Here is a 22,965-nt window from a genome sequence, read left to right on the forward strand (position 1 = left end):
AGCAACTAGAGACTCCGGAAAACAATCAAGTCAAAATAGCGTTCCGATAACGAGAATCAAACATATTCCAATAATAAAATCAACAAACATTAAAATGCAGGATGGTTCATATACCAAATAATAAAATCATCGAGTTCGACATTTCGTGATGAATTGTCCGTCGTAATAACCTCACAATGATACCTCCCAAAGTTTCCTGCGCGCGACGAAACTCCGAGCGAAGGTGAGAGAAAATGATGAGAAAGTAATTAACAAGTTCTCGTCAGATTTGGTACTTCATCGACTTACCCTTGTGAGTTGTTGCGTGGTAAGCCCGAGCCGAGGTACTGCTGGGGGTGGCAGGAGTAGCAGCGACATAGCTCGCTCCGCCACCCCCTGGAAATAAGGAATAAAGTCCATAACGGCTGACACCTGTAAGAATGAGAATGTAAGAATCGAATGTCTTCGTAAGACTCGAATGTTTTTTTTTTTTTTTTTTTTTTTTTTTTTTCATATTCATTTTCCCTCTATTTTGGTCCACTGAATATTTCTCATCGGAAGTAAGACATAACGTGAGACAAGAAGCTTAAATTACCTTGATTGTGTGCCGGTAAAGGGGTCGCGGCGAGTGGTGGAGTCGCGTGAGATTGTTGACTGGCTGTTTGGTTGTGCTGGCTCGGCGCGAGTGGCCAAAGAGTTGCGGGAGCACTGGGAACCGTGGATTGTTGACCCCGGTTTCCACCTGTGTCCCCGACCTGACGGCTCCCCGTACCCCCTTGAACCACGGGAGGGACCAACATCGGACCACCCCCTCCCGAGGCTGCGGGAAAAGAGATAAAATCGAAAAAAATTATTCATTTGCTCAATTACCATTTTCATTACTTGGTGCGATTGCGATGTTCATTAGATTCTTTTCGTCTCGGGAAAATAGTTTACAACTTAACACTTAAACGTAAATCACCTCTTTATTATTGGCAGTATTCAGAAAAAATGTCGACATTCGAATCGAGCATCGAGTTTCACTGATTTGTAAATAAAGAGGATTTTTATTTTTAATGTCAATAGACTTTCACAATGTGATGCACGGAGAAAAGGAGCAATAAGATTTGTTCTATCCACCATAATAAAAAGACCAATACCCGTACCCTTTTATTCAAAATACTCAGGAGTGTTTTTCTCTATAAACTTAGTATTTGGTGTATATTCGAGTATATTTATCATAGAATTTACTATGCTGAAAGTGAAAATTTGTGATTTACAATAAATATCAGGTGATGAATAACATTGGAAAACAAAACGAAATATATTTCTCTCGTGCATAACTTTTTTCTATCCACATAAAGCTGTTTAGAATTTAAGGGACGAAAAATAACGAAATTCGAAAAATACTATTTGGCTTTTAATTCGGTTGACCAATAAAATGGATAATAATTTTATAATAATCGTAAAATTGAAGAAACGAAGGCGAGATTTGCTTCTCAATTTTCATAAGAGCTCAAAATAACACGTACAAGGAACAGAATTGAAAAATCTGAAACAGTCTCTACTGAATTCGATAAAGTATATTTCGTTGAAGAAAGTATATGTGTAATTTATCACGACTTTCTGAAGACTTCCATGACCTATAGGAACAATCGTCTTTCTTATCCGAGGTTCTCTATTCCCCCTGAGGATGACCCTTGAGACTGTCGCAGAGTTCCCCACGAGTAAAGTTATATAGCAATTCTCCGCGTCCTCCACGTGGCTAAAGATCTCAGAGTTGTCTTGATGAGGGGGGAGGGGGAAGTATATGTAAGAGATGCAATGACGAGAGGAAGGAAGGGCACCCTCGAGAAACTATAAAAGAAGGAAAGAGAAAAGCGAATGATACCAAATATACAGTCAAAAATGCTAAAGAGAAAAATCTGACGAAGTAGAGAGAGAGAGAGAGAGAAAGACGGTGCACCGAAGAGGTCCAGCGAAAGAGAAGCAGGAAAAGAGGAAGAGAGAGAGAGGGAGATTGAAAAGAAGCGAGACGAGAAAGATTGAGGAAGGGATAAAGATAGGCGTCTGAGAGCGTCGACGGTGGAGAAGAAGGAGATCCCTCGTCGCCCTTGTATCTCGCCAAAGGGTCGCTCGGCGTGCGGGAGGCAAACAAAAAAAGGAAAGAAAACGAGGTAAAAGAGATGGAGGGAAGCCGATAGATTGGAGACCGCAAGACTTATGTAAGAAGGAAGAAAAAAGAGAAATGAACTGAGAAAGAGAGTGGGAGGGAGAAAGAGAGAGAGAATCATGGAACGAATGCAAGGAGGAGAGCGACGAAACGCGCAAAGAACTTGCCGTATACCGAGCTGAAATAGTGCCCGAAATATATACACATACACTTAGACACATACATTGTATATAAATATATCCGCGTTAAGTATATACATCTATATTTAGTCGCATGTATTTGCGGGGGTGAGCCATTCTCGTTCCCTTCCCTTCACTCTCCCCTGCCCTGGCTTCGTCAGTCTCTTCGAGGGTTGCGAGGAGCACGGAGGGGGTAGCAACAGGTCGGCAGGCGCATAATGTATTCTCTTAGACACACACACACGACGTGGTTCAGGCACCTACGTCGAGCCGTCTGTTTTCTCTCTCTCTCTCTCTCTCTCTCTCGCTCTCTTTTTATGTATATTGCATGCTCATTACATAAAGCATGTGCACTCAATATAATTGCATCTGTGTGTACGGAAGCCGTACGTATGTATTTCATCTCTCTATAAGCGCAGCATCCAGTGCATCTTGAAAGAGCTCGACAACCCTATCAGAGCTGGGGTTGTGGTACCCAATGAAATTTACGGGTTTCGCTTCATACTGATTCCTGAGGCTCTTTTCCAATGGAGAAAAATTGAATGGCAAATAAAAGGACATCGTACACGGAGAGACTTTTATAGCAGAAATGACTATGTTTTTAAAGTAACGTCGGACCACATCGGTATTATAATAATAATCGCTACAGATTTTGGGGAACCGTTACCACAGTCCATGGTAAATAACGCGCTGTACTATATAAAAAATAAAAACTGAGGGAATTTTGATCAAAAACATAGTAAATAATGAAATGATTTGATGAAAATTTAGGAGATAACGTAGCAATCGTTTCTCTGTGCTATACGAAAAATTGCATAGTTTCGTATTATATTTTTTACCACACTGAATTTTGCTCAATAACATAGCAAAATTCATGCGCCTACCAATTATATGAGGCGTTGCGAGGATAAACATGAAAATTAACTAGTGGCGCATAGCAAAATTTCGAGCAATCGCTTCGCTCATAAGCGGACTTTGTCAAGTAAATCTTTGTCGGAAAGAAAATTTACTTCTTTTCGGAGGGTGCGACTCGACGATACAAATATTTTCGACATTTCACCGATTTGTCCAGTCCGATTCACCAATTTTTAACATTTCACCAAAGGCACGAGTGACGTTCGGATATCGATACATCGTTCGATGTAAGAATGTCACAGACCTAAATTTTGCCTGTCGTACATAGTAAAATTTGAGAGAACTGCTTTCGGTATCAAAATTACTATATGCACTTTGGTGAAATGTAATAGAATGGTGACATCCAACAGCGCTGCTACAAAACATAACAAATTTTTCTATGTATGTTCTGGTGGTGTCTTTTATGAAGTTTCGGTAGAGAATACATTAGCAATTATGATTCGAGTTTTTTTTTATGAGCGATTGTAATAATCGTTGTGTTGAAACATCGTCGAATTCTACGACGCTGAAGTTCGGAACGTTGGAGTCCAACGAAATGAAGGAAAAAACGATTTGTAATTCATCAATGATTCACGAAGTATCGGTGCAGGTTAAAAAACTATGAATTGTAAATTCGCCAGGGAACGAAATTGGAGAATTACTGGAATTATTGGAGTGTTTTTTTTAGATCGTTCCGTTGGACTCCAACGTTGCTAACTTCAGCGCCATTCAAATTCTAGGGACGAAAGAATTTTCTGGCATCGGAAGATGATGGAATCGATGAGTCTGAGGCATTGTATTCAAAGCAAAAGTCGTTAGAATTTTGATGATGCTTGAGTGAAAGCTTTCAAAAATTGTGAATTTTTCGACTCCGTGAATCGCCAAGTTCGTTTTCCTTTACAGTCGTCCTTTTAGTGATAATTTTCTCTCCGCCTTCCGGTACGTATTGCAGTGTATTTACGTACATGCACCGCAGCGCTTGTATATAAATACAGGAATTCGAATCTCGGCGAATTGTGTTAGGCACTCTACGTGCCAGCCATTTCTCTTGCCTCATCTTCCGGATTTTTTGTACCGCTCTCTTTTTCTCATCATCGCTCCATCTCTACTGCGTTATTTTTCTTCGATTACGTCGTATCTGCCGAATGGAATCTCGACGGAGTATAGCAGAGGAAAAAATGGTGCTGCTAAAAAACTAGAAGCTCGAATATGACTGAAGAAAAATTGGATAATATTCTGATGCGATTTATCAGAGTTCATTAATTCCAGCTTTAAGGTATCAATCGTCCCTCAATTAGCTGCTCTCACCGAGAGCTTGAAGAGCGAACATTGGTGCCCTTAGCATTGAATTTTTGTACCCATTTCAGTAAATTAAATAAACAACAGTGCCTCGGACGATGTTGGATTTCAATATGAAGATCCGAAACTGAAAGTGCACACATTTTTTCTCGTCTCTCGCTCCCCAAAGATGACGAAGTGGCCATAAATTCCGACTACATCTAATAAAAAGGTAGACGAATATAATCTGCATATAAAATGGAAAATCTGTTGGAGTATAATCCATTGTAAAATTAGCAATAAAATAACAACGAGAAGGGTTGAACCCTCGCGAAGATTCGGAGTGGATCGATAAATAGTCCCGGCGTGCCAGGCATTTCTTCAAAAAGTTGTTAAACCGGCAGCCTTCCGCCCACATGGCTGACCGATTGAGTTCAGATCGCTTAGCAGTTCAAAGAAATTACCATACGAATCGAAAAAGGATTGTACAATTTCGCCGCGAATTTTCTACTCCGCTAAGAATGTTAATACCCGAAATTGTAGGCCGCTCTTGAGAAATAAAAATCTCTGAAAGGATGACCGAGTGTTCGAGGAGTGTTTGGAATAAGGCAAAAAAGTAAACGGAGTTACTGAAATAGACCACGTGAGGAAGGAAAAGATAAAAAAAGAGAAAAACATAGACACACGCATACATGCAGCCGAACACGTATGCACGTAGGATCCAAAGAGGCGTCGAATTTTTTACGAGCACCTGTTTCACAATTTTCCACCGGTTCGCCCTGGGGCCACGTCGTCAGGTAGTCATGCTTCGTAGAGCCGCGCGCTTCTCGCGCGCACTATATAATCCCCTCCCGGTCCCTCAGTTCCTCTCGTACCTACTTGTGAGCCTGAACAGCCTGAAAAACCTGTTCCTCTCGTTTCTGTACCTTCGCCTTCTATATTCCAGCCCATCGTTCTCATCTAAACTGTCCCCCCTGGCCTGCCCCTCTTCCGAGCCGGCACTTCATCTATTTTTTCAATCTTTTTTTTTTTTAATCCATTGCCACTTCCCTGTCTCTAAATTCGTCCTGCGTGAGCAACATTCCAAGTGAGAATGTTGTTGGATTTGGGTCAAGCAATGCGAGCGACAAAAGTGTGTGCGGAAAAGCTTGCTGCTGCGACTTTTGCGCTCCCTCCTCGAATCTTCTATTCCTCCAATGCTCTTCAACGTTAAACCGTCGTTAACGTTCCGCCGGGGCTATAAGTTACCTCGCAAATGCACTTTTTGGATAAACAAAAACGCAAATCCGCGGTTCTTATACCACAAAGAGAGGAAGCTACAATGTTAATACGAGGAGTCACCGCACACTCGTGCGTCGAATGTGCGCACGCTTGCGTTCGTGTGTATATATAAGGAACAACCCGTTTGCTTCGCTCTCTGCTGTCTACTGGAAGTAAGCACACAGCGTGCTGCTCGCGCACGCCCCGGAGAGACCGCAGAAGAGAAACGCGCATATTAAGTTCCCGACACAACAATGGACTCTCTTGGACAGTAGCTTCTCGTCTCTCCTCCGTCCACCCCCCCCCCCCCCGCCCCTGTTTTCTTATTTGCCCCTCGTCGATTTTACGTTCTTCATCTTCTCCTTATTTATCTTGAGAGTTTTCTTTATTCCCTCGCTCCTTGCTTCCCTGAGGATCGTCGCGGTTTTTCTGCTTCTTCATCGTCTTCAAAGATATTCGATTTTCAAGTTATTTTGCTCGAGGCTTTTTTTCAATTTGTTTGTTTTACTATTTGGGCTTTCGGCCCCCTTTCGTCGTTGTTTTATTCAACATTTCCTGGATTCTTTTGGTACTCTCCTGCGTCATGTTGCAAGCCTCTTGATCTACATCCCACTCTCGGCCATCACTCGTGTGCTACGTGGTTTTCCTCTCAAACTTGCTATATTTTGAATTCTGTTGAAGCAACATTTTCTCACAACGGAAGAAATGTGAGTGAAAAGTAAGCGTACTGCGCGTGATTTTGAGAAAATTGTGCTCGATTTCTTTCGTAACTAATTCGCACTCGCAGCGAATTAGTTACAAGTTCGACCGGGAGGTTTACGTGATAACGCGAACGGAAGCAACGCGCGAGAAAAAGCTTTGAGAGATGGGAGAAGAACGAGGAAGAAGTAAAGTGGAATAAAGAGTAGAAAGAACGTTCCGACACGCGTCAATCGCATTTTCCTCGGTTTGCCAATGTTTCTCCGCTACTTTAAGCCTCGGTTGCCCATCTCGCTTCCTCTGTACCCTCCATCCTGTCTCTTCCTCTCTTTGCACCTCGTTCCTTATCTTTTTTACTCCGAACATCACGCACGATCTTTTCAAGCCAGCGAGCACCACAAAACAGCGACAGAAGCTGGCAGAAAGGCGTTGTGCGACATCGCGTGTACGCGCTTTCCATAATACAAACGCGTTTTCTCTCTCGCTCTCTCTCTCTCTCGCTCTCTTTCTATCTCGTGCCACCCACGACACGTCACGAAAGACCAACGCACGAATCGCGTATAACTCGCGAACCGCTCGGACAAAGCTTTCCAACGAATGTAAAAGCCAATCCCGATGTTTTCAGGACAATGCAACGTTCAGTAAAACACACATGTCCGGATATTGCTTATTCGTCGATGACTATTACATTTCGGGACGCAAAACAATCTAACGCGTCTGTTTATTCATGAAAACGGAATTGTACGATATCGTATAAATACTAAATTAATTGCAAGCCTTAATATTCGAATGGGAGCAAAAATAATCCATCAGCATAGTAATAAAACTTGATATTAAACAATACGCATGCTCGCAGTGCTATAAATTTCTTTATAAAACGAATATGCGGATCAAGAAAGAGGTCGTCAAACGAGGCCCTTTGTTGTTGGAGTTACGAGTCACTTTTCTACAACGATCTGTTATCCGATGGATCCCTTGGAGTAAAGTTCATTGAATAAAATATATAATTGCTCTGCCCAAACTTTGTGCCATTTATATCGAAACCTGCTTTAATAATCCAGTGCTTAATGGAAGGTTAACAACGACCGACTAACCAATCGTATAACAAAATGAGAAAAAAAAACTATTTACATTGAACTAAAACATGAAAAGAATAGATTTGCATCGAGTGAAAAATTGACTGCAGTAACGCGCAAAGCAAAGCAGTCAAATCCAAATAACTTCACTTTTCAAGTAATTAAACGAGCCGCTGATATGTAGACGGAGTGAAATAATGTAAAAAAAACGAGTGGCGAAAGAGCGAGGAGTCTCTCAGATCTCGTGGTGAAAATTCGCCTTTGTAACAAAGCCCGGGCTGCTCGGTTTCGCGCGGTGTTCCTAACACAGGGCATTGCCTCGCTCTTTGAAATAAACGTAGTGCAACATCGGCAGCATTGGATTTTACATGCAGTAGAAAAGAGAAGCCTTGTTACGGTCCAGCAAAGAAAAGCGCTCGAGAATAGTCACGGCAATCGATGCTTCGAAATAACAGCGTTCAAAATAATATTAAAATACTATTAGTATCACGATCCCTCACATCATCCTTTCGTTAGACATGTAAGTGGAACGAAAATGCCCCCGACTTATTCCGGAAAGTGTTTTTTCCCTTTACAACTGTTTTTACAGCATATCCAAGAGCCTCGAATTTATTGGCTCTCCCAGAACCTCTACGACTGCAAAGAGAACTTTCTACTTGTGTGCACGATTAGGTTATTTTTCCTCAGAGTATCGAGAGCTCGTTGAAGCAACCTCACGAATTTGTGTAAATTTTCTCTAACTCGGAAGTTTCGATACATCCTTGATTTTCAGGCAGCTTCCATGTGATTTTCGTTCTAGTAGTAAAGCATCTAAATGTACGTGCGATCGCACGTGTGCATGTGGGCTCCCGCGCTGAACACAGTGTCAGCGGGTCGCCTCGTTTGCTCTCTATCTATACATGCCTATTCGCCTCTCTCGTGGGCTCATGTTGTACAGGGTGGGTCGATATACGAGAGAGACCTGCCAGAGCAGGGCAAACGCGGACCATCGGGGTTGGAAGTGAATGGAACGGGGCGGGAGGGGTGAATTGCCAAGAGTTGGCGATGGCGGGGAGAGGGAGGGGGAGTTGCTGGGTTAGTTGGGTTACGTTCGCGGGCTCGAGGTCCCTCGGTGTAAGCGGAGAGGGGCAGGAGGAGTAGGAGGAAGAGGAGATCGCCAAACTAGCTGTCATTTCCACTCGTAGCCCAGCAGCACCCTCCGCCATATTCAACCCCTGTAACCACCCCCGTCCTCCTTCTCTTCGCGTCCCCCTTCGTACCTCCTCGCCTCTCTCTGTACCTCCACGCCCAGGCATCCTGGTGGCTGCTGCATGCAGGCGATATTATATGTTCCTGAAATATTGCCTCGCTAACGAACGATCGTTGCGATGATTTCCTTTTTTAAATTTTTTTATTGTTTATTTATAACCGCCCGTTGTTTGGTTACGTCTCGTAAAACGTGCTCGGCAGACACTTCGGGAAAGAAACAAAAACGGCACGAAGGAAGACGAGGGAAAACTATTTCGACTATTAAGGGATTCGTTGTTTTGTCCGAAGACTGGGGTCTTCGGATCTCTTGCTCGGGCGTAAAGCCCCTCAAACAGTGCTGGAATAATTCAAGCTCGCACCTAAGACTCGCGTATACTGATCGTTTCTATTTTATCTTCTGAATTCTGGGCATTATTATTCCCGATAAAGCCAAGAGCGATAGTCTGCATTTCGAAAAACGCTGAAGTGAAAAGCATCGTGAACGAGCTTGTACGTCGAACTTTAGCAATTAAAAGTTACGGATTTTTCGATATTACTGCTGCGGCCGTTGGATGCGACAGAAAAATGAAAACAGAAAGTGACTCGGTGCTGTTTCGATACTAGTTTCCTGTATCACAAAACTTGGGAAACTGCGAATACATTTTTTCAGTATAAGGGACGAAAAATCCCTCGCAAGCTGAAATGGAAATTCGACTCTGTGCGTTATCTCTGGAATGGAATTTCCTTTACAGAAGGAATAACTTTCGTAAATTTAATTTCGTTATTGGAGTTGGTTACTGCACCATCGTTTTCTACGGATTATCTCAAGATGGAGAACAACGGGAAATAACAATAAATCTTTGAACAAAACTCGAGCATCAGTTCATGAAAACCGTTGGAAATTCATTCCCTGACTTACAATTACTACCACTAAAAACCCACAAATTTTATTTTCAAGTCACCGAACGTTTTCTTTCAACAATCCTTTCGAACAAGCTGGAACAGCACGTGCGTGAGTTTGGTAAATACTCAACAGAAGGGTTTCTCAAGTGGAAATTATGTGGTAAAATATTCGTGTCCAATAGTATTATTAGTAATAATACGTATAAGGTTGCTTACAATATTAATATAAGAATAATCAAAACGTAAGATCGCTCAGCGTATGAAGAGTTGGACGAAAAGAAGAGCGTTTTGACGCTAAAGTTTGAAACGTTGGAATCCAACGAAGTAAACGAGAAAAAATCATTTGTGATTCTCCAATTATTCATTCGACGAACTATTTGGGCAGGTTGAAAAACTACGAATCGCGAATTAGTGAGAAAACAAAATTGGAGAATTGCAAATTGTCTTTTTTTTTTCTCGTTCATTTCGTCCATTGCAAAGTCAACGTTCATTTCGTCAATGTGAAAAGAACTTTTGAAAAAAAGCTCTGAATTCTCATAATTCTATTCACAGAGTTGAAGGAGAGGCCATAATTGTCTGTATTCGGTAAATATTACAGGCGATTTTCATTGTTGAGGCAAAAGGTTATTTCGAACCTCTGTCAAATAGTTCCAATAGAAGCATGGGGGCATGTACTGCATTTGCAGGGTATGCTGCCTAATCGAATGATGTAACCAACACGAAACATCGTTTGCCTGAAAGCTTTTTGTTGTTGTTTTTTCCCTTTTTTCTCAATCGATAATTCGATATTCCCGGGTACTTTGTCCTACGTCGACTGCCTGCGAGAACGCGACGAAACGCATGTATTCAGAGAGGTAGTACAGTGTACGTGTGAATTCATTACACATGTTGTTTCAATGCGTTCGAAGCGAGTCATGAAGTGGTTAAGAAAATCTAATGGCATACTCAATTCCGTTGAGGAAAACTCTTTCTTTGAAATCCGCCACGTTTTTTCTTCATCTCCAGGCCTGCAGTCTGCAGTTAAATTTTTTATCATTGAAAATTTTCCAGATAAAATGGTCAGTTGTCGCCTTTTTCTTTTTTAAAAAAAAGTATTTCCCCCTTTCTAGAAGCTCGGTTTTCGCAAAGAAGCTACTCAATGCTCATCTCGTTGCTTTCATAGCTTTCAACGTTTCAGTGAAAACGTTTTTAGCTCATCAATCTTCGAAATCTCAAAAAAATCACTCGATATCGTAAGTGCAAATAAAGAAAAATTCTTCATTGCTAGTAATGAGGATGATCTGCGAAAAATATTCTGAAAATAAATTAATCGAGTTCTGAATTCACTTATTGTTAGCACGACTCGACTCGACCAGATGGGTCAAAAATCATTGGTTACCTTTTACACAGAAATGTATGGCACAGAAAGGAAATCAATAATTGATTCATTGTTTATTCCGGTTGAAAAAATCTGAAAAAATTCGTGCTGTTACAAGCCTTCGACTTTATTGACCAATCATAATATTATGGGAAAAAAAATCTGTATAAATTGTTTTTTCTCCCTTCATCGCGAGGTACAATGAAAAACAGTTTTGGGTGGGACACAGATGACATTACAGACGAAGGGTTGAAAATAATAAGTGATTGAAGTGACGAATCATCAACCATTGTAGTACAAACACTAGTACGGATATATCGACTAAAATAAATGTAAGAAAGTAAAAATAGTTAGAAGTTAGCAAGGATAAAGTTAGAGGCGAGATTCATACATGAAACAATGAAAGTAAATCGTTTCTTCAACAAGACGAAGAAAATCACGACACTGAAGTTTGCAACGTCGAGTCCAACGAAATGGACGAAAAGTATATTTGTAATTCACCAATTTATTATTTCTTCGTGAGGTTGAAAAACTACGAATTGCGAATTCGCCAGGGAACGAAATTGAAGAATACTGGAATTATTGGAGGCTTTTTTTCGAACGTTTCGTTGGACTCGTTGCAAACTTCAGCGTCATAGAAAATCGAGATATTCTCTGAGTCGTCAGGCGACAAGTTGGCTGTCGAAAGCATTGCATTGCTATTGGAAAAGCGCAAATTGATGTATCGGAACGACAAACGTCATGTACGATTTATTTAACATCGAGATTATTTATAACCGGCGCATGTTAAACTTACAAACATACGAATGGGATAGACGTAAAGAGTGTGTGGACGAAGGCAATACGGTGCAAACTGGGGTAAAAAAAAATGAAAAAATGAAACAGCATAATGCGTGCACGCACGCACATCTCTTCGAACAAATAAAAAAAGTGTATCCCCGAGACTTGGCAAATGGCAAATGGCTTTCAATGCGTTAAAATAGTCCCGCCGCGACGAGAACACGAAGGCAAGAAAACGCGTTTGACTTGCGCGCCTACACGCTTTTGGCTCTTATCATCGACCACTTATCATTAAACGAAGTGGCGCATTCTCTTCTTGTCACTCCTTCCCCCCCCCCCCCCCCCCAGTAACTTTCTTTCTCCCTCCCGCCCTGATAAACGAACGAATCATCGACCAGTGTATCCGATCCACCCACACGCATCTCTTTTCCGTGTATACTTTTCTTATCTTTCCCTTTTGCTTTCGATTTTGCTGAGAATTTTTTTGTCACTGCATCTCTCGAACAACGTGCCGGAGCAACGCTCGATGCTTTTTTCTCCAAAAATACTCAGCTTTCTTGGATAAAAACTCTGAAAATTAGGTTCGAATCGAAATACACAACGCGCAAAGGCGTGCTTTGGAATGTGGTTGAATCTAAAGTTGAAATCGATTGATCACAGCTTCCTCGTACTTTATCTTCGCTGAAGATTGGTATTCGTTCTCGAACGAGGATTCGTTCTTTGAAGAAGCCGAAGAGTCATCCTCGGAATCGTGTCATTTTCCAGAAAGACATTACACTTTTTTCAAATATTTGCACAACGAAACTACATTTCTCTCGTGACTTTGCTAATTCTTTTTCTTTTTCGAAGTAAAAGAAACTTCCGATCGCGTGATTCGAGTGGATCTCTCTTTCTCCCTGTTCTCCAGGCTCTGCCTTCGAGTCCCCTGGCACAATCCTTTCCTATTTCCAAGGAAAGTGAATTACAGCAGCAATGTTTATTCGCATCAGTGGAATGAACGCATCGACTCGCACGCGTGCCGTATAAGATGCACGCGCGTGACGCTATGCTTCCGCTTAAACTCGAAATTCGTCTAAAAAATATTGAATTTAGCAAGAAAAAAACAAAAAAGTCTAATTTCAAGCACGAAGAAGTACTTCCTCTTCATACGTTTCAATAATTTCGAATTTAATGGATAGATCGTTCGGAAAATGGCAGTGATGGATCGACCAGCCTGATATATATGTCGAAAAATAGAGCAGCCCAACACTCCTCGAGGGAATCTTCAATCTTGCAACCTGAATTGTGGCAAACCGAGTGTATTTTCGGTTCAAATCGTTCACCATTTACACAACAAAGCGATAAATGTGCTTCTCACTTTTATTTACTCTTTACCCACACATTTTAATCCACGAACAGCACAAAACTGAAGACCATCATTGACTCTTGGTCTCCACATATTTCTATACCGAGTCTCTCGATCGACTCTCAATTGGAAAAGTGTCTTATTTTGTCTGTTAATTTCCCAAAGGCAGTCGACCTTTCGACCGTATCCGAAAATCGTGAACGTTTCGAGCCCATTGACAAACTACGCCATGGACCATACGAGACTCCAACCCCAGAACTTAATCTCCATACTTCTCCAATAACGAGATCTATACAAGCATTTTCTATTCACCAATTCAACGAAATCGGTGGAAAAAAAAAACAATATTTTCCTCACATGCGAAAAGAATGCCCACACTCTCGTAACAACTCTGAAGAATTGGTGGATACGCAGCCCCATATGCATCATTATCTATATATGTATATAGACGTTATATTAGGTATTGTATCCTGAACAGTTATATACAATAATATGATGTATATATCGGCGAAAGGGGGTCCATAAATTTTCGGAATAGTCCCTCCACTTCGAGTGGCTTCTCTGTGTCCTGCCTCCCAATTTTTCCAGGTTGTGTGCTGTGCGGGTTCTGGCACCCCGCGTCACCGCCAACCACCCAAAATGTCCCTTGAGGGGTGGCGATGCGGTGTCCTGGCAACGGTACCTCGATCAGCTCAAGGGCGTCCCGTTGAGTCCCAACTATATCCGCGCGTGTCTCTTGCTCTTTATCATTTGTGTGCTTCTGCTTGTCTGTTCTCCAGTTTTTCTTTATTTCGATTTCCTGATACCCCATAGAATATTTCTTCTGAGTACGAAAAAATTGGGAATTCGAACTGATGAAAATTATGGAATGCGAACTCGGGAGTGGATTTTCGATCCATCGCTTCTATTATCCATTAATCTTGCAAAATTCCCAATCCCTCAGTAGACTTTACGAACTGTACGAAAACCGATGAGGATTTTTGCCAAAGGAACGACGAAAATCGTTGGTAAAGCTCGAATCGCTGACGGGGATTCGAGTTTATTGAATTTTTCGATTAATGTCAACTCCGATTGTTTCGGGCCTAGCGATAATGGTTCTTCGAAGCCTCCATGCTCAATTTCATTTACCAATTAAATGATTCACGAGTAAAACTCAAAATGGCTCAACTCACGCGTCAGCTTCGCAAAAGAATTTCTATTTTGAGCATCTCCGAAAACCAAATACACAAAAACCAAACATATTTCCAAATGCTTCTGCTCATTAGCCCGTAGCCATTTGGACACTGCGCGCAGTAGAAGTTTTGTTAATTTTCATCACTGTATTAGAGTCTCAGTCGAAAAGGGCCCTGACGAAGTATCGAACTTTCCGACTGCGAATTCGATCTCCCGATTCGAACTCGTACCCTGAACCCATGCGCTTGCAAATTCATAAATTCTTGATACGAGAGAAAGTCTAATCTAATTCCATCCCAGAGCCTTTTCTCCACGTACTTCTATCTCCTTTCGCGTACTCCGGTGTACAAACCGAAGTGCGTAATCGCGTGCAGAAGCCCCTTTGTGCAGGTCGCCCAATGTGCATGCTTCGACCCCCCCCCCCCCCCCCCCCCGCCGCCGCCGCCGCCGCCGCCGCTCCTCCGCCACCACTTCTTACATTCCGTTCCCCTAGTATCGCGTATACTGTTACTCGTTAATTGAGCGCCCAGGGATTTTGCAATTTTGTTACAGTGCCACGTATCCACACGTCTGACTCGGGTTACTTCCACATTTCACCCTCGACTGACGGCTCTTTTTCTCCTCCTCTATTTATGGTTTGTCAACATTCGTGGCTTTCTCTGGCCATTTAATCGTCCCACTGTCGTCTCAAGATCCACGTAACCCCTTAAAATTGTCAACGTTATCGTGGCATTTTGTTTTTTCGGTTGAACTTTGTGTTGATTGGATCGCAGCTGCGATTGCACTCGGTCATATAATATATACGAATTGTTGTGGCTACGATGAGTCGTGAATCGATCATTCGATTCGTCAACGAGACCTCAGACGCATGAGAAAATAAATCTTTGCCATTGGACACGTGCCACAAGGCTTCAATCTTCTGGGTTGAATTATGAAGTTTGGAACTCTCCGCTTAGTGAAAATTTCAAGATTCACGCGCCGCAACGAAAAATGAAATGGAAGTTACTCGGAGGAGTTTGAAAGATTTCCATGCGTATGCGCGTCCGTCATCATATCCGTCGAAGAACTCCACTGGTTTTATCAATTTCTCCCGCATTCTCATATCGCAGTTGCACACACATATAATAGCTTGTACTCTCATGAAAAAGGAATTCCGCGCTGAATTAAAGAGACTCCTGGCATGGCAATGGCGAGATGTGCTATAAGCCCTCGGGCTTAACGAAACCCAGTGGGTATCGCGCGCGCGACGGGGATTCCATTTGTTTTAGTACCCCATCAAAAGGTCCACTCAACTCGTAGCCGTAATAATAACATAATTCTACTATTGGGATAGCAGGATAGAGAGAACGGGGAGGAAGACAAACTAGAAAAACGAGGAGGAGGCGCGTCCGGAAGCCAGCGAGCGAAAAACCATGAAAATATTTACGTTATTATGACATAATAACGATCGAAAAACCGTTGTGGGGAAATATGAATTTCTAGAAAATTTCTCACTTCCGTCTCATAAAAAGAATAGGAACTTTGAGACAATGCTGAACTAAATTCCACTCGGTCATACTCGGGACAATTATACTCTAAAATTGAAGTAATCAAATTGTGCAGAAAACAGACGATTCCGTTGAGTCGCATCGGAGCGCTTCGTTCGAAGAAAAAAAAAGCACTCGGTGTCATGAGAAGAGGATTTCAGTACAAAATGTTTCTCAAACTCCATTGAAAAATCTTGAACGGACAGTGAGTTTCCAGATCTGTCAAGTCGACGGTTTTTTCGTAAGTGCGGGCAGTGCAGTTTCAATGACGCTGAAGTTTGCAACGTTCGAGTCCAACGAAACGATCTAAAAAAAAGCCTCCAATAATTCCACCAGTAATTCTCCAATTTCGGTATTCATCGAATTTGTAATTCGTAGTTTTTCAACTGCGCCGATACTACGTGAAATAAATAATTGGTGAATTACGAATTTTTTTTCCTTCATTTCGTTGAACTTTGACGTCACAAACTTCAGGGTCGTCAATTTCATAATTATCACCACGTTAATCTCTGCTCAATAAATCCCAATTAAAAATGGTTTATTCGAACGATAACCGCGTCTTATGTGCGGAATAGAAAAACCCTAAAGATTCAAGTCCAATCTACGTCTGAAAAATGCCAGAATTTTTAGAGCCTCACTCCCCGGCTGATTCTTTCGTTGGGAGCTCTAATTACGAAACGAGAAAAACGAAGTGACAAAAGGGAAAAAAGCAAACAGAAAGACGAGGAGGGCAAGAGAAATATATCTATGAGTTATGCTTTCATATACTCTAATGATTTCTGCGAACGTTCGTGGAGAAAACCGGAAGTGTGGATAGACCTGGATAAGGAGTGAGAAAGGAGAGAGCGAGAGAAAGAGAGAAAAGGTAGGAGAGTTCAGTGGAATCAGTGGAAGATGGAACATTTGAGGCTTGCACGAATAGCTCGTACTCTGTTTTCTGTAGTCATAGTACAAAGCGCTCTCGTGTAGTTGACGCTGCAAGTTAGCGATGCCTCGCTAACGGTCCACTTGAGTCAACAGTCGGGGTCCTCGATCGTTAAGACAAACACACAGAAAAGCCTCTTTTCCTTTCTGTATGTTCATGCATGTTTCCATCTATGTATTACGTCGATGTACATCGAGCTATATACATATTTTTTCCAATCCATCTCTATCTGCTGGCATTATCATCGCTCTCCTGAAGAGATAGCGAGCGTGCGAGCGGAGGAATTGAAACGAACGATAAACACACAGAGACGATCGTGGTCTCTCTTCATTCAAATAAACAAGGACGCATCTGCGTAAGACGGTGGCACTTGGACGAGTTAAATAATATCAATGAGCGGACATCTGTCGGTAAATATTCGACGGAACGAAAACCTGGCAGGTACGAAAACCTAATCTAAATATAAAACTCGAGGAAAATCATTCCAACTTGCCTGCCCATTGTTCGTTGGAATCGTCATCTCCTTGGCTGGGTTTTACCTCAAACTCAACGTAATACGGTGGGAAGAAAATTTTCGAGAAATTAAGGATGGAAATAGGAATGTCAACAGAGGCTTTTGAGGACAAAATTTCATCATTCCTGGCACAGTAACCGTATCGTTTTGTTTTGGTGAATTTTTTGGAACAAATGTACTTTTACTCGATGGTTTTTAGCTGGTTAAAATAGAGGCGCAAAGCTCCCCTTTACGGTTCGAAACGTGCCGAAGAGTTCGTAAAGGATAAAATGATAACAATGGGAATTGTGAAACGTTAGGATTTGACATTTGACGGGAGAAACGCAGATGTAAAAGAGCCACGTTGGCATTTTAATCCTGAAGGATATGAGAAGAAAAAAGCTGTAGAGTTTTTCCTCCTGGACGTTCTGTTAGAAACCCGCTCCCACAGAGTCTGACGGGAACGAATGTTGCCTTTTGCGCTGGTCACTGAGCTCGTTCAGACCGAGGAAGCTTTATGCTCACGGCGTCAGGAGAAATTCAACCAGCCACAACCGCGTCGCTATAGTCTATGGAAATGGAACCGGAGCGATGGAGTGAGATAGCGCGATGGAAAGAGGAAAACAGAGATGAGGAGAGATCGGAGTAGATCTGAAAACGGGAACTTACAAAAAGCGAGTCCTTAGAGTTTTCTTCGTCTCGTTGTAAAGCTATGGACGGTACGCTTCAAAAGTAGCAAATCCATTGGGCCCCAATTCGGGCAAAATCCAATAATTTCCCGAAAAAAAAACGACGTTCGATTTTCTCTGTCAATCTTTCGCGACTCATCAATTTTCAAAGCTTCTCAAAAGCTCACTCATGTAGAGACAGTGTAGGTGACAAAAAATGGGAAGAAATCTCAACCAGACATTCGACTCGCTCGCGAGGACCAAATAATCGTACGCCCTCGTTATTTATTCAAACCCCTCTCGACAGGGATCCTCAACTGTCTCCCAACTGCTCTGCATCCACAGAGAGAAAGATAAAGGAAGCGAGAGGGAGCGAGAGAGAAACGGCGAGAGGAAGGTCACGAATTTCCAACGATACACGTCGTGATCAAAACCCGTGAAAACTATACACACGTTTTCGTTGACTATTCACCGGAAAAAGTCGTGAAAAAAAATCTCTTCAGCACCCTCCCCTCGAACGCTTCTACACCTAATCGGGATCTTCTCGTTGTTTATTCATCTCTCGCACTCTACTTCCCTTCTCTCTCAGGTCCCGTCGCATTTGGATTCCCCCCGGGGTTCTCAAATAGTTCATAAAATTTCATTTTTTTTCCAACTCCGTGCGTACGATTGCAAAATTCCACATTTCGTCGTAAACTAATTTAATGGAAGGTCAAAAGTCATGCTTGGATTTGGGGAACGACGCTGCAGTTTGCAACGTTGGAGTCCAACGAAATGAACGGAAAAAACATTTTCCCTTCACCAATTTTTTATTTCACGAAGTACAGGCTGAAAAACTGCGAATTGCAAATTCGACGGAGAACGAAATTGGAGAATTACTGAAATTATTGGAGAGTTTTTTTACATCATTTCGTTGGACTCCAACGTTGCAAACTTCAGCGTAATTTTAGGGAATGGTTTTTCCAGAAATCTTGAGAACAAGTAGTTGAATCAATTAGTGAGTTGTAATTAATTCATCGAGAGGTTCTAATTTTATACAATTAGAAAATATATTCAGCAATACGAGAGAGGTGCCTGTCTGGAGTGCCCTTGGTGACTGTGTTCGAGCGTGCTTACTTAGCCACCAGGAGAAATCAGACAGGAACCTGCTGTATCGGCAAGGTTTTCTGCAGTTTCCCTTCGCCCTCGGCAAATGCGATACAGTGGGAATAAGGCAGACTGAATAAAAAAAATATGTATTCAACAGTACGAATTTGATCAGCATGCGATGCTTGAACGAGAGTATCTGAAATGAAGAAGGAAGCGCGACGTTATTTTGAAGAAAATTGCGATTTCAGTTGTGAGGGTTAAATTAACGTTTTTCGGAAACCCCACGGAGCACTGATCTAACAAGGTGTCGAATAACCGTGCAACCTAGTTTGTCAGAAGTAAAGCGATCCAATGTTCAAAAATTGTCGATCATTAAAATTTCATTTATTATGGAACCGCCTGAGATATAAACGTTCCCGAAGATTTCAATTTCGGAAAAAGTAACCGTGTCTCAAGACCATGTTCCGCCCAAATTTTAAGGGGGCTGGAAGGGGTTTTTTGAAAAATTGATAAACGCGCCAGGAGAAAGCGTTCCTGCCATTATTTATAACGACCTGAGCCACGTGCTGAGCTTCCCTGAAGTTATCAAAAACTTGAAATGTCAATCCGAAATTCCCTACGAGTCCTCACGCCCGAATATTGGGTTTCCGTAGTGGGGGCAGTGCCTTCATCAGGCCCGCAGGATACGGCAGGGTGAGCCCAAAGAGGCGAATAAAACCCAAGCAACGAGGGTGGATGGGAGAGACGAAGAGAAAGAGAGACCATGACCTTTTCTCTCTCTCTCTCTCTCTATTTTTTCATGTCTTTTTCGTGCCCTCTCGCGGTCTCTCTTGATAAAACTGCTCCGTCCCTATCTATCTTACGGCGTGGTGTTCCGTGTTTCTCTTCTTTCCATCCTCTCTTTCTTTTTGCTCGTGCTTCCTCTTCTTATCCCGTAGACTCAGCGGGTTTTCTCTCTCCTCGGTATCGCGGTGGATCGTGTGTCCCGCTGCAGGGGTTCTCAATTCGCCTCGACAGACAACCATTCCGTTGATAAGAGAATCAATGAAGAAGACGAAGGAGGCAAGAAACGAGGGAAAAGTGAGTCGTGTCGTTACGAACAGAAGGATCTTCGATTCCCCGAGGACCGGGCACTGAAAATTGCGCGAAAATATCGCGCACGTTCTCTCTGAATGAAAACCCCCCCACTGCGATCGGATCTCACCGCTCCCCGTACAAAAACCAAACCAAACAAATCGGCTGCACGATTTTATTCCATCAACAGTAATCCTCATGTGCAGTGTTTCATGGATTGTGCAATTCTCTTAGCCAGCATCACATAAAAATGGACGAACGTTGGTATTAAGCACATACGAATGCGAAGATACATGCGCGCAGAGGGGCCTGAGACATAACTCATCGAAAGAGCGCGGTACAGAGCTGGCTGCTCCGAATGTAAACAAAATGAGAACCCTTTGCGGTGGCGGCGAGAGAGCGCCGTGGGCCAGAAAAGAGATATACAGGCGGATTCAGGGGGGGACACGGAGTCTGAACGTGGAGAGGAGAGCGCGAGAGCACAGGGATGTGGAACACGTACATGAAGCTGTATATCTATGTATCCACGTATTTACGTTCTACACGAAAATACATGGACACGTTCACGTGTTGCGTTGTGCACGAGTGTGCGTTTGTCTACAAGAGCGAGAGAGAGCACGAGAGGGAGGGGGAAAGAGGCAGGAAAAACGGAGATAAAATCGGACAAAGAGAGGGAGAGAGCTAAAGACGAGAAGAAGAATGAGTGTGGAAGAGAACTCGAGAGAGGGAGAGGGAGAGAGACGAAATAAGATAAAGAAAGATAGCTGGGAGGGCCTGGAGCGAAGAATATGTTCGGAAATATAAGAGCGTCCGAGTGAAAGAGAGACGCATCAAATTAGATGAAGAGAAAAAGATAGCGACAGCAGAGAGCCGAAGAGACTGCGAGGGAGGGAGAAAAAAGAGTGAGCTCGGAGAAAAAGAGAAGAGAAGACAAAGACTCCGAGAGAGTAAGAGATGAAGAATGGAACGAGAGGACGAGGCGATCAAACGAGGGTTGGGGAAAGGCTTCACCCACACCCACGCGGCTTCTCGCACAACCGGAGAGCAACCGAGGAAGATAGAGACGCCGGGGAATAACTACCACGCAGCCACGCTTTTACGCTAGACTCAGCATTCCGTGGAACCAGCGGCCTCGTGGTTCATCATCCCTTGCACGACTGGGGGAAAGAGAGTCAGGGAACGACGAAAACCTATCGTGTATGTACATTCGTATACGCGGTATTGGGACGATCCTCGTCGATGTAATAGAGGGAACGAAAGGAGAAGGACGAAGAGGGAGGCAAGAACGTATGTGCGGAATAATCGGACTTCTCTTTCTCGCAGCATGTTGCAAGCATGCTTATATACACTGACGCACACACACACGAACGATTCCAAGAGACCCATGCGGGCCAAATTACGTTTTTTATTATTTTTTCCCTTTTTTATATTCGGCCGCACTTGGTGGAGCGGCACGATGTGCAAACGCGCACTCTCTCTCGAGAGAGAGAGAATACACGCCAAAGGACACGGAGAAACGGACAACCGCGTGTGCACAGGCTGCTTCTCTTCTCTCTCCAGCTCCCTCCCTCTTCTCACTGCTAAGCGATCCCATTCCCAGTCTTTCTTCGATACGCGTCAACACGCTCTTGGGAGCACTCGAATAATCGGTTCTTCCGATAGATCCATTTTGGAAATGACCTCATTTTTTCGGTCAAAATGATTCAGTGGATTTTGAGTGACGATCAGAATTTAAAAGCTATGGGAATGTACTCGACGCAGAATTGCTTCTGAACGTTTTCTTCGGTTGAATCGTTACGAAGTCAACCCTCTTGTTGAACTCTTTACTTACGAGCGATCTTTTTAGAACGTTGAAAAGCATGAAGTGCAGGTTCCATGGGAATTGGTAATGGAGCGAGCAGGAGTACCAACAGTACAAATTTTCTTCTCCAAAACTTGAGATCCCAGCTTTTGGGCATACGAACCATATGTTTTCGGATAAAAATGTGAGTTTACTGTCGTCGAGGATGCTTGATGTTCTGGGGAACCCAGCCACGGACGCGACTGAGGTAATCTGATTAGGACGAGTGTATTTTCTTTTCCCGGGAGGTTTTAAGAAACTGAAAGCGGCCAGGACACCCTGGAAAGTAAACAGAGAACTCTGCCCACCTGCTGAATCGTAGACGATTCCAAAGTTCCGGCTCCATTTTCAACTCCCTCGATCACTATTGCGCTGATACACTCGATCGTTTGAATCGCAGATCAAACTGAATCGATCCTACACTCCAAAGTATTTCGAATGTCTGAGGCGCGATTGATCATCGGTCTCGAGACGAAGAGCAAACAACAGTGGACAATAACACGCGTCGAGAGGCTTGTAAAAGCTGTGAGTAACTTATTGTCCTAAAATGCTCTACATTCTACAGGACAATATTGCCCGAAAGGATCGTTGGCCGCGTGGCCCCAAATACCGTTTTTTATTGAATTAGCGTCACCAGGCCACGTTGACTTTGGCTACTTTTGCGAATAAAATATGAAAAAAGTAATATTTCTCCCTGTATTCGTAGCACACATTACCGCGGTTTGTGTTTCACGCCCAAACGCATGTTTATTCCACTATTTTCATCTCTCAACATAATCGAGCTTGAAGAGCCGATTTAAGATGAGCGAAACGGACAGCGGTGAAAGTCCGTGGAAAACTGATCCGAGGATCCTTGATCCTTGATCCTCTCCATTCGTCGGCGCACGTCACGCTTCTCTGCGGGTTATATACATAGCGTAGGAGTTCAGAAAGAAAAAGAAAAAGAGAGAGGATGGGACGCGAGGAGATAGGAAAAGAGAAAAATAAATCCTACCGGGCTTTTACCGCTGCTCACTCGCCTAACCCGATTTCAAATGCTTTGCGCTAT

General features: G+C 42.9%; 1 protein-coding gene across 10 annotated transcripts in view; it reads right to left on the bottom strand.

Annotated features, from left to right (window-relative positions):
- Positions 1 to 22,965, bottom strand: part of wge (winged eye) — a 113,185-nt gene that overhangs the window by 38,362 nt on the left and 51,858 nt on the right. For all 10 annotated transcript variants that reach the window (XM_043434096.1, XM_043434092.1, XM_043434088.1 and 7 more), the window contains 2 exons: positions 575 to 799; positions 289 to 411 (listed from right to left, as the gene is read on the bottom strand). In XM_043434096.1, coding sequence (XP_043290031.1) covers positions 289 to 411; positions 575 to 779 — 328 coding nt within the window. In that variant the 5' untranslated portion in view covers positions 780 to 799. The remainder of the gene's footprint in view (positions 1 to 288; positions 412 to 574; positions 800 to 22,965) is intronic.

This window comes from Venturia canescens, chromosome 1 (assembly GCF_019457755.1).
Source record: "Venturia canescens isolate UGA chromosome 1, ASM1945775v1, whole genome shotgun sequence".
Classification (NCBI taxonomy): Eukaryota; Metazoa; Arthropoda; class Insecta; order Hymenoptera; family Ichneumonidae; genus Venturia; species Venturia canescens.